This window comes from Melanostigma gelatinosum, assembly GCF_949748355.1.
Source record: "Melanostigma gelatinosum genome assembly, chromosome: 8".
Lineage (NCBI taxonomy): Eukaryota > Metazoa > Chordata > Actinopteri > Perciformes > Zoarcidae > Melanostigma > Melanostigma gelatinosum.
In genome coordinates, this window is record NC_136641.1 from 25,524,153 (window position 1) to 25,537,006 (window position 12,854).

Sequence of the window (12,854 nt, forward strand, 5' to 3'; positions counted from 1 at the left end):
CCCAGTAAGATGGATTTTGTTCACCTCGGCTCACACCGTGCAAAGACGGCAGCAAGAGTCAAAATAGTGAATGAGAGTCTGCTCATCGATCAGTGAACATGAACACGAGGTAGACAGAAGGGTACAGTTTCATTGTCCCCTCTGTCTTTCTCGTTTACTCTGAATGTGTCTGAACTTGTCACATATCGGGCTTCTGTGTTTATAGGCTTGCTGCTCTAATGGCTCTGTAATGAGGCGTAGTGTTTGGTCCCTTGTAGTGTGGCACTCGGCCCCCTATGAAGGCCTTTGTGTTGAGGCTGCCGATGAGACGGGAACGTGGCAGTACTCTCGGCATAAACCCCCCGTTTACAATTCAGGACTGTTCTGCAGATCATGTGTTTGGTTTCATCACTGTTTCTACCACCACTGGCAGCTGATGTTTTCCCAGTGTTGAAGGAATAAATGAATAAAGCATCTCGTTTGACCCGTGCTGTTTTTTTTTTTTTTTTGTGGTTGACGTGTCTTTCAGAACTCCATGAAGGTGATGTTCAAGTGCTTGTGGAAGAACTGTGAAAAGGTCCTCAGCACCTCCTTAGGGATCCAGAGACACATCCGCAGCGCCCACCTGGGGTGAGTCGCAGGAAAACCAACACACGCAGAACTCAAATGATTGACCCGCTAACTGTTTTTCTTCACGTCTCTTAATGTGTCAGAATGTCAAATGTAAATATTAGAATATTTTGAACTTGAGGCTTTAAAAACGTGAGTCCACAAACCAATTGGTGACGTCACAACAGTCATAGCGGAACACGCACGCATGCACCAGGCAGCGCGATCTGTTCGAGTCACATTGATGATCTTCATTGTGACTCTGACATTATTTTAAAGTTTGAGTCGTTCTCTAAGTGGGGGTACATTTAATGACCATTGATAACTATATTCTAACGACACGGGCTTTGTTTTTATCTTTAAAGACCTTCACTGCGTAAGTAAATCTTTGTCCACAGCTCCAGGGTGGTGGTGTTAAACTGTGCTCTAGTAAAGTGGTAAAACAAGAACAGTGACCCACATTATACTGGTCACCGATTGGATGCTGTTCAGCTCGTGCATGTTTGAAGAGAACTAAGACATTCCCATGAAAGTGTCTCTAGTGGTGCAGGAGGACTTCACAGTATAAAATGACCCGTAGACTCTCCGCATCCAAAATGACCCGCTGTGTCCCAGAAGCTTCTTTGCCAATGCAAGTCTGCTGGAAATGGTCTTTTTGGGCGCAATCACGTGACGGAACAGGAAGTTGTAATTCCACCGTTTAGCCACCACGGTGTCCTAAAAGCTGCCTTCACGTCCGTCCAGCTGACTTTGTATTACAGATTCTTTAGACGTGCATCTTGTGCCTTTCAGAGGTATTTTGCCCAATAAAGTAATACTTTTGCATCACAATGCTTAAAAGATCACTGAATATAACTTTGCAGAAATATTTGAAATCATCATAATGATGATTTTATGTTAATTTAATAGTAAAAGCAAGAGGGGAGAGGGAGAGACTCCTGTTACTCCATGCAGCAGTTAAACCTCCTCACAGTTATTGCCCCTTCATCAAACTGGCCTTTACTGCCCTCTGCTGCTGGGAAGAGGAACTTCTTCTTAAACTCTGTTCAAATAACTGAGTCAATTACCCCAAGTTAGTATTTATAATGTAGCTTTAATGTAAAAAAAAAAAAAAATAGATCATTTCCATTATCAGTATTTCATAAATTATATTTTAAATGTTGTGAATCAAGCATGAAATGGAAAAACAGGCTTTCGAACTACCTAAGGAATTAAAATAGAGCAAAGAGATGTTTAAGTCCTGATGTCCTGAGCAGTTTAAAGTAGTTGTTGCTCCTCTCCTCAGGCGGGGCAGCGACTCTGACTACAGCGATGGGGAGGAGGACTTCTACTACACGGAGATCGAGGTCAACATGGACAGCCTGACGGAGGGCCTGTCCAGCCTCACCCCCACCTCCCCCACCACGAGCAACCCTCCGCCCGCCTTCCCCTCGCCGCTCGCCTCCGTCTCTCACTCCGAGCACATCGACGTGAGCGGCCCGCAGAGCCCCCCCCCCTCGATGCTCAGCCAGTCGGCTCCCTCCGTGTTCTACCACATCCAGACCGACCACGCCTACCAGGTACTTCACACGCCACTGGACACGCGCGCTCAAATTAGACTCCTAAAAGAAACGATGCCGTTGCAGCCTTGAAGCCCACCGTACCTGTATCGTTGACGGGCTTACGAGTAACAAATACGCAGAATAAATCAGCTGGAAAAAAAGCAATTCAGCGTGTTAAATGTCTTTTTAAAGAATTAAATCCACGTTCTTTATTGAATAGAACATCTCGGTTTAGTCAACATAAACACAATTATTCCGTCTTGTTTCACCGACGCTTCCTACACAGCCGCTCTGACGCTACAGATATTAAAACACAGATCACATAAATGTAGCCTGATTTTTATTTGACTCGCTGCACAAATACTCTTAACAGAATGTGGCCGACGAAGAAGCTTAGTGTTCTTGAGTTAAGACAAACACATTTTGCGACTGTTTTTGTATAAATGATCCAGCAAGTGTGTTTATGATTTTAGATGAATCAGCAGGGTGAGAACCACTTCTCTTTTGCGATGCCGCTAAAAACAACAGGAAAACATGAAGCGGTGCGTTTGCTGCAGAGCCGCAAAGTTTCAGATTTTCTATCTCGTGGACTCAGATTTTGAGATCAGTGTGGGAAAGAAGGGTCAGAGTGACTCAACTCCTCCACCAGTGTGGGCGTTCATGTCGGAGAGAAAGGGAAGAAAATAAACTTTCTTGCAAAAGTATTATCATAAGTTCACACGAAGAAGTCTGAATATGTTTTAAAGTAATTTAATCATGCTCAAATTCCTGCTTTACACTGCTTTGTGGAGGCTGTGGGTATCCATGCCGCCTCCTCTTCCTCCTCGTTCTTCTTCTTCTCTCCTCACTTGCACGCCCTTGGAGGTAAAAAGAAAAGCTCTGGTTTCAGCTGGGAGAGACTCATTTGGCATCTAAGAAGCTTTATATTTTAACCAAACATTGGACTCGGTCCTTTCGCATATGTTGACGGTTGTCTGGCAACACAAACTGCACTCTAAAGTATGTAAACGCTGTGGAAACAACTACTCTCATCGAGCTGTGCTCTTCCACCCGATGCTGCTAACTTCGTGATCTTTATGATCTCAAAGCTGCCACAGGTTGTGTTCATTTGTAGAAATGTTGTTTTTTGACGCCTGATCAGAGTTTCAGATGTCGAGGTGAGACAATGAATGCCTTCCCTGCTCATTCCGTGATCTTTATTTGTTCCTGTGTTCTGCTCCTCTCTGTTTCTATCTGCACTGTCCCCGGCCCCCCTCCCCCCCCTCTCTATGGCGGGGTGGTTGTTGTCCATGTTCCAGGCCACTGCTCCAGTGAGTATCCCAGTGGGTGCTGAGCTGGCTGGGTTAAGTACTGGGACCGGGCCTGGGACTGGGACTGGGACCGACCGCAGTGCGTCGTGGACGCCCCCTCGTGTCATTTTCAAAGGCGTCCCGGTGAGTGAGGTTAATCTCACGCCTTTTCATTTTTTAATCTTAACATCTCTCCTGGTTCCACTCGAAAGCTTTTTGTCACTTTTTGTTTTGTTTTTCACTCTTCCTGCTTTTTAACACATCATCTGTAAGATACCGAGACATCAGTCTGTCTTTAAACGGCACATCGTGGCTTCTGCTCGTCGGCGTGTTGTTGTGACTCTTCGTCAACTTTCAGACGTGATCGTCACAAATAGTTTCACCGACAAAAGCGCCATAAACGTGTGAGGATTTTACAAAGACGGCCTGTTTGGTTGTAAATGTTTTAGACGGGAGGTCGTAAACATCTGCTTTTGACTCGATATTTTGGAGACAAAACTAATTTAGTTTCGTTGTGGTGCGTGTCATACTTTCCTCACATGGTTTGCGTAAAGGTGATAAAGTAGTCCATGAAACTGAGACATGAGTTCCACTTGTCTTGATTCTTCGCAGTATATTTAGTTTGTCCGCCCTCTGGCGCTTCGGAAGCTCAACGGTCAATAAATAAGCACATTTATGCGTCCGATTCAAGATGTTTGTCACTCAGGTTGTACAATTACTTTTCCTGGGACGCTGTCATTTCTAGTGACGCAGAAACCCAAATGTAAAAGCAGCCGTAACATTACATTGTATCATATTGTTGCTCTTCATGTAAGATGAATGTGATTTAGATATGAATACAATAACTGAAAGTTCAGGATTAAAAGAACGATGCAGGTAAAAACTTTAGAATGCGCTCTAACGTCTAGATGTTCTGCTCTCTAGCAGACGGTTTTAAAGGCCGGGGGCCACCGCGGCTCCAGCAGCACCGCCGTGAATCAGTCCGGGCTCGTGGGACAGCCAGCAGACAGTCGGAGGACCGGAGGGATCCAGGGGCCACATATTGTATCTTAACAGCACATCAGGCGTCCCTCAGACACAGAACTCTTTTAAGATTTACGGACCAATAAAAGGGTCTTAAAATCGATCATAAAACTGACGGGGAACCACTGCTGGGACACAAAGGAAACTACCGAATGTGAGCGCTCCTCGTCAAAGATAAAGCACGCACGGCTGAGTTTTATACGGATTTATTTTTAACTGTGGCGGGTCTTTAAGGCAGCCCACACAGGTTTACATCAGGCCGGAGCAGATTGATCTCAACATGTTGAACTGATCAGTGGGAGCAGCGGCACTCTTTAGACTCGCGAAGTGAGTTGCAGGGATGAATCGTTGTTGTAAAGTTATTTTGGATTATGTCAGAAAATAATCATCAAAGTCTGTTTGTTTCAGAAAGATAATCGTCACGAACACCACTTTTATGATTTTTAGTCCACCCTTTTCAAGACTCGTAAAAGCTCAAATTCATGACTGGTATCTAATGACATATTTTATATCATTTTATCGCTTCAGAGATTTATATATTCAGGGTATTATACCAAAAATAGCATTGCCTTCTAGACGAGGGAACCGAAAGTGCAAAACTTCTGACTCACTGCCTGCTTTTAGGACTCTATTCTGCAGGTACATTTAGATGTAATAGTATTTTACGTGGAATCCACTCGCGTGTCTGTTTGGCGCCGTGCTCAAGTAGTTTCAGCTGGATGTGTTCAATCGCCGTGAAACAAACCTCATTCAAACCCTAAAACGACACTAAAACTCACCAAAACTCCGTTCCAAGAATTTGTTCGTTAACCTTTAAGTTGGATTTGTCTGTTCGACATTAACATCGGTGCTTATTCACGGGGCGAGGAGGATCCTAAAGTGTGCCAATTTAATGAATGGGAATAATTGCGTGGCTGGGTAGTTTGGAAGCGAGAACGCCAAATTGGTAAATGAAAGGAACGAGTTGATTTTCCTCCGTCGTGTATCGTGGACAAACGCAAACGGCGATAGTGATGCGTTATGTATTCTCCAGAAATAAACTGAAAACAGGTCAGAAATGACTCGTTTGTTTGACACACAGGTTTAGCCCATGTTTATCACGGAGTGGTTAATTACGGAGTGGTCTCTGTACGTCTTTGTCAAAGTGTATATAGTATTGGCTTCATATTGAGCGATCCTCTCATGATGCCCTTCCACTCTTTCAGGGGGCTGTGAACACCCGGGGCCTCGGAGAAAAGAGACAGCCGGCCGACGCCGCCAACGCTTTACTGACGCCGCCGACTAAAACTACACCAGGAACCAGGTATGTAGCGGTCATGTTTGTGTTTTAGGGTTCCGGGGATGTAGCGGTCATGGTTCCGGGGATGTAGCGGTCATGGTTTAAGGTTCCGGGGATGTAGCGGTCATGGTTTAAGGTTCCGGGGATGTAGCGGTCATGGTTTAAGGTTCCGGGGATGTAGCGGTCATGGTTCAGGGTTCCAGGGATGTAGCGGTCATGGTTTAGGGTTCCGGGGATGTAGCGGTCATGGTTTAGGGTTCCGGAGATGTAGCGGTCATGGTTCAGGGTTCCGGGGATGTAGTGGTCATGGTTTAAGGTTCCCGGGGATGTAGCGGCCATGGTTTAGGGTTCCGGGGATGTAGCGGTCATGGTTTAGGGTTCCGGGGATGTAGCGGTCATGGTTTAGGGTTCCGGGGATGTAGCGGTCATGGTTCAGGGTTCCGGGGATGTAGCGGTCATGGTTTAGGGTTCCGGGGATGTAGCGGTCATGGTTTAGGGTTCCGGGGATGTAGCGGTCATGGTTTAGGGTTCCGGGGATGTAGCGGTCATGGTTTAGGGTTCCGGGGATGTAGCGGTCATGGTTTAGGGTTCCGGGGATGTAGCGGTCATGGTTTAGGGTTCCGGGGATGTAGCGGTCATCGTTCAGGGTTCCGGGGATGTAGCGGTCATGGTTCCGGGGATGTAGCGGTCATGGTTTAGGGTTCCGGGGATGTAGCGGTCATGGTTCAGGGTTCCGGGGATGTAGCGGTCATGGTTTAGGGTTCCGGGGATGTAGCGGTCATGGTTTAGGGTTCCGGGGATGTAGCGGTCATGGTTTAGGGTTCCGGGGATGTAGCGGTCATGGTTTAGGGTTCCGGGGATGTAGCGGTCATGGTTTAGGGTTCCGGGGATGTAGCGGTCATGGTTTAGGGTTCCGGGGATGTAGCGGTCATGGTTTAGGGTTCCGGGGATGTAGCGGTCATCGTTCAGGGTTCCGGGGATGTAGCGGTCATGGTTCCGGGGATGTAGCGGTCATGGTTCAGGGTTCCGGGGATGTAGCGGTCATGGTTCCGGGGATGTAGCGGTCATGGTTTAGGGTTCCGGGGATGTAGCGGTCATCGTTCAGGGTTCCGGGGATGTAGCGGTCATCGTTCAGGGTTCCGGGGATGTAGCGGTCATGGTTCCGGGTTCCGGGGATGTAGCGGTCATGGTTTAGGGTTCCGGGGATGTAGCGGTCATGGTTCCGGGTTCCGGGGATGTAGCGGTCATGGTTCAGGGTTCCGGGGATGTAGCGGTCAGGGTTCCGGGGATGTAGCGGTCAGGGTTCAGGGTTTAGGGTTCCGGGGATGTAGTGGTCATGGTTTAGGGTTCCGGGGATGTAGCGGTCATGGTTTAGGGTTCCGGGGATGTAGCGGTCATGGTTTAGGGTTCCGGGGATGTAGCGGTCATGGTTCCGGGTTCCGGGGATGTAGCGGTCATGGTTCCGAGGATGTAGCGGTCAGGGTTCCGAGGATGTAGCGGTCATGGTTCCGGGGATGTAGCGGTCAGGGTTCCGGGTTCCGGGGATGTAGAGCTCATGTTTCTCTGTCATTCCTTTGAACTCCACATATTGGTTGAAATGATGAAGTTGTTTTGTCGGTAGTTTGAGCTGCTTGATGAAAAGCAGGAAGCACATCAGATATCAGATCACACAACAAAGAGCAGTCTGTATGTTGACTAGTTGAAAGGAAGAACCTGACCCTACAGCTACATGTATTCATGTGCCTCGGAGCACATTGCACGCACACACGCGTGTGTGACTCTGTGCCCGTGTGGGCGTCTGGATGTCTGTCTGCGTGTCCTTATGCTGTCACATCTGCTGTTACCAAGGAAACCCCGTGGAGAGGCGAAGAAGTGCCGAAAGGTGTACGGCATGGAGAAGAAGGAGATGTGGTGCACGGCATGTCGCTGGAAAAAAGCCTGTCAGAGATTCACCGACTATCCATCCAGTCCCACCCACCCGGAGTCCAAGAAATGAGCTCTCCCTCACTCGACGCGACGGCTGAAGGTGGACTGTTCCACCGGGGTAGACGGGGGGGGGGAGCGGGGGGTAAAAAAATGCCGGCAGGTTGGGAAACCTTTTTTGAACGCATGAATAAGGAAAACGTCTCGACTCAAGGCAATGTTTAAGGACTTCAGATAAGCTTTTTTGGTGTAATATGTTCATTATAGGAGCATCACGTAGTTACTCTTCATGGGGTGAATCATGACTTTTCTCTTTTAAGATGACACCAGATAACACTTTTGTAGCATATCCGTTTTTTCACCGTTTCTCTCACAACAAACAGTTTTAGTGTAATCTTAAATCTAGCATCACCGTCTTCTGCAGCCTTCCTGGATTCAGACTTTCACTTCATCTACATATTGTTCAATATCTACTTCCTGTTCATTAAGCAGCTTCGGCACAGCCAGCTAACCGTCTTTTAATATCTTGTTGTAAAGGTGCTCACACACACATGTGGTACAAAAAAAAGTTTCCCCTTGACTTTTTAGAATATTTTTTCAGAGATGTACACAATATATGAATTATCTCTCATAGACGCGCACCTTGAAGAAATAAGTCGTCTTTCGAGTATAACTGAAGCCACAGCGGATGTCTGATAAATATCTATTTCTTACAGAGTTTTATTTTCAGCAGTGAATGCGGAAGCAACTACTAGTTTCACGTTGCAATCGGCAGGATTACGTTTGTCTAGTGTTGAGGTGGTCGTCGTCGTTGTTGAGTTTTCTTTTCGGTTTTCTCAGATTGTTTCCCCGATGAATGAATAACTGCCATTTGAATCTTTAACTTGGAGCCTGACTGATGTACGGCGGTGAATAACGTACAGGTTGTTTCCCAACAATCGCATCCTGATGATGAATCGGGCATTTTAATAGTCTTATTTTTAAAATAGACGCGTTACCCAACGTATTTGTCTGACGTCATAGGAGCCAAGACTTTTTTGCTGTTTTTTGGTTAGATGTGATGAATCCTTTGGAATGATCTTGATTCTTTCTTTGCTAAATATTAGTTTTTAAAACTTTTTTAGAAGTGGCCTGAACAAAAATAGCTGTCACGGCTGCCTTAGATATAATATAGGTGATCGATTTTTAGATGGTTATAAATTGTAATTTTTCTTTGAGTTCCCTTTCACCAATCGATAAAATGTCACACTTCCATTCTAAAAGCCCAGTTTATGACCTGCTGCGTTTCTATGGATGAACCGAGATGTACAACGACGACAGGAAATCAAATGGAGAAGCTTGTTTTGCTTGTTTTTAAAGATGCTCTGCTGCATTAAAGGTGTGTTTCTACAAATACAGTGAAAGAAGTCAACTTGTTCTTTGGTCGGCAGCATAGAACTCCTCCTGCAGCGTCTAAGGGTGACAGTTACGCATAACTACGCACCGGTAGTGAATTTATGAATGACTTAACTTTACTAAACAGTCGTTTTTAACTTGTTCTGACTCGGTAAATTTGACGATACTGACCTTTTCAAGATGCTTCAACTCAATTTATTTGTTTGTCAAAAACTAAATTAGCCTCACGACATGTGACAGCCTTTATTCTAAAGGTGGCTCCTGCTCCTGCGATGCCGCGTTAAAGACGACCGATCGTCACGTCTTGATATCCGCAGAGTGACTGTTAGTTGGTGGCTTGAAGTCGGGACATATTGAGCACACGTGTTAGGCTACTAGTCGTTAATGATGTCTCATTTCACAGTTTTAAACAATTCGTTTTATTCCCGCGCGTCCCAGATGAGCGTCTGTTCAGAAACTTCACAAAGTGCCAATGAAAAGAACATTAAGGAGGAAAAAAAGGTATACTCGCCTAATGAAATTGCACTACAAAGGCATGTTTTTATACGTGGACATTTTATATCAAACATTTTGACGTGAAAGGACTGTTCTTGGTTGAGGGGTGTTGTCACTGCCCGATGGAATACATGGGGTGTCAGGGATTGGAGGGATCTGTACCTCTGGGGGTCCCCCATTACTAAGGAAGTGATCTCGACTGTTAATGTCTCGCTCTCTGAGGCAGTTATTGTGCTGAACACACTGTTGTAGAAGTGTGGCACTGGCAAGTACAGTGCGGTACTTATGTAGTCAGTCACTCTGCCTTTCCTTGGAGGAGTGCCGAGGACCTTGTCTCAGTGATGGGAAACACCAGTCTGTCAGTGGCTACACATTAATGTCTATAACTGATGCGCTATTGCCTGGTGTTTGTTTAACTCTAAATACTCTTTATCCATGAAGCCCGTCTTTGTGCTTCCTTTCACGTTGACGTTTTACTGAGCTGAAGCTTAGATTCCACCAGCAGGTTAGAGGCCGACGCTTTCTTTAGGACCGTTGCACTATTCCACCTTTCGACGGCCGCTGTTGTCCGTCCTGTTCTCAGGAACCTCACGGAACACATTTTGGGCCGTTACTTGCGAATTCATATGAACTAAAAAGGGGTACTCAGCAGAGCGCAGATCTCCGCCAGATGTGTCTGAAACCACCCCCGCTGTAATGTGTGATTAAATGAATATGACCCACGATTACCTTCCATCGCTGTCTAGACACGAACGGGCCGCACGCTGTAGTTAAACCAGCTTCGTTCATTCTCAAAAACAAAAGGTGACGTAAGCAGTCAATCGGCTCAAACTCGTCGTATAAAACATTTCATACCATATGCCCGCGTAGCAGTGACGCGTACTCGCTAGTGTGTGTTCTGTTGGCTCTTATGGGTTAGCCAAACTCATCGCTAAATATTTCCCGGCTGGGCGGTGGGCGATGTACTCAGCTGTTTTTCATTAGCGGCCCCAAAGAGTATAAAATAATTGTTTTAGTGAGTCGTGAGAGGTCCTTCAGCATGCGGCCATAACTAGTCTCCCAAAATACATAATGCAGCAGAACGAGATGGAGCGGATGCGCACTAACTCGCGGACACGCGCGGCCGAGTTTTCTTAAATTACTTCGAAGGCGTCGGCGTATGTTTTATGGTTCTGGACAGACTTTGAAGGTTGGTGGATTCGTAAAACTCTTTGAAGTTGCACTTAACTGACGTTCAAAGACTCGAGTGGTGTCGGTAGGCGCTTGGCTCATGGCCAGAGAGAACTGTGGGTACAGAGAAGCTCTGGTGGACTTTTATTCTGGTGAATTTGTGCAGAAATACAATTTCACCCCATGAAAGGCGAGATGGAGATTATCTGTCAATGGATTTGCAGGGAAAGTTGATTCACGAGACGCGTAGTGCCGATGCGTGTGGAATTGGCGGTTTCAGGGCTTTCTTGTAAATATGCAGCAAAGACAACCGGGAGGCTGGTTTTTCCATATATTGTTTTCTCGTTATCTTATATGAAAAGTAAGCTTTCCTTTTACACTATATTGGCTCAGAATATTTTCTTTATTTTTTAAAAAGTCGATTGAGAAGCTATAGTGAACATAACACGTAAAATATTCAATGTATATTGTAGCTTGGAGGCAAAGGGGAGAAAAACAACCTGTTGAATGTAAAAACCTACAAAAATACGTGTTTTTTTTGCTGGCTCGTCTTTACTGCCTGTAGCGCGTCCTGGTTTTTCTATCCAAATCTTTTAACCCTCCCACGTCTGTCGCCGCACTGCTAAGTCATATCAAATAACGCAACCATGCAGTATTGCTTCATTACCTTTACTTTGTGCGATGAGATGCTTCATAACGGTGACGTCTGGGCGACACGCTCGCGCTGTTCGTCTTTTGACTCTCTCCCGCCAAAATCTCCGAAACTCGTGCGGTGGATGTTGTGACGTTACGTTGTTGTCGTCAGGCAGGATACCGTTTCGACCTTTGAGAATGTTCACCGTGTGGGAATCTTTGTCCTGCGCTGCACATTCCAACCGACAGCAGTTTTTGTTTTAAATAACTTTTGCGTCTTCCACTTGTTTCCTAACCAACATATCCTTCCCTTCTCCTCTTCCCCTCGTTACCTGTCCTACCCAGCTTTACTGGGGTCCCATCCAAGCCTTTAACCCAGTATATTAAGCTAAACTAAACCCTTGAAATGTGCATTAAAAACAAAAAAAAGCATTTTTATTTCCACGTTTTTAAGTTTGCGTTCTTCTTTCTTGAATGTTTTGTAATTTCGTGTGCAAACCAGCAGCAGCAAAGCCAATAGATCTCCTTCCAAATCAAATGTAATGCATTGAAACGGCAGCTCCACTCAGTTCTCTGCTTCGTCTACTGTGCTCTTTACTGTTCGTCCCGGCTTCTAACCCGCTGTTTTTTTTTCTCCTGTTGTGTTTTTACTGAGCCTAAAACTGGCTGGTGTGAAAACAGACTCCTGCTTGTTTTCTCATTGATTGATTGTCTGGTTGAATTTGAGGTTTTGCATGTCTAGCATTGTTTTTTTTTTGTTCAGAGATACAACACTGAAGGGTTTTGTGTTCGATGTCTCCTTTCAGTAACTGATGACCCAAGGCGGACGCTTGTCTTTCCTCTAAATATGAAAAGAAAAAGCTCATTGCAGCCTGATGAACACACACGTTTTGTCTTTTTGAGGGGAAACGTGACGTCTGTCTCGGGTCTTCACTGGAGGGCAAGATTTCTCCCGTGTGTGTTGTGTCATGTGTGTGGGCTCGGCCTCGGGCCTTCATCAGCGCACACACACACACACACACACACACGGAGGAAGCACTTTCTGAGGAGTATTTGTGTGAATGTCAAAAGCCTTTGAAAAGATGGTTGACCATGTGTGATGCTGATAATGTGATCAATGTGACGGAAAGAAAATAAACCTGAATTTAAGAAGTCTGTTGTCGGAGTCTGTTCATTATTTTGTGCGAAATACCGGTGAATGCAGGATGTTTATAATAAAGTCAAAGTCTCTCTTTGACTTGTCCACTCTGCCCCCTAGTGGACAGCAGTCATTAAAACACCAGTCCAAAGGAAGAAGAGAAAACAAAAGACACAGCACACACGTGTTTCACTTCTTTACAGCAGCAATTTCAAAATTTATTGAGACTGATTGGTTTTTGCAAATAAAAGTCAAGCTAATTCTTCCACTAAACATGAAGTTAGAAAGAGGCTTGGACGGCCCCAACATCGAAAACGGGAGGCTCATGGTTGGCTGTAAAAATGTTTTGTGATCAGTACTATCAACCAAACAAAAAAAAA

General features: G+C 45.6%; 1 protein-coding gene across 2 annotated transcripts in view; it reads left to right on the forward strand.

Moving 5' to 3' along the window:
• slc2a4rg (SLC2A4 regulator) overlaps positions 1–12,480 on the forward strand; it is a 41,019-nt gene extending 28,539 nt beyond the window's left edge. The window contains exons 5-9 of one of the 2 annotated variants that reach the window (XM_079274466.1): positions 509–609; positions 1,874–2,147; positions 3,428–3,562; positions 5,647–5,744; positions 7,569–12,480. In XM_079274466.1, the coding sequence (XP_079130592.1) occupies positions 509–609; positions 1,874–2,147; positions 3,428–3,562; positions 5,647–5,744; positions 7,569–7,716 (756 nt within the window). In that variant the 3' untranslated portion in view covers positions 7,717–12,480. The remainder of the gene's footprint in view (positions 1–508; positions 610–1,873; positions 2,148–3,427; positions 3,563–5,646; positions 5,745–7,568) is intronic. The other variant, XM_079274467.1, reaches the window with a different exon arrangement.
• The last annotated feature ends 374 nt before the right edge of the window (positions 12,481–12,854 follow it).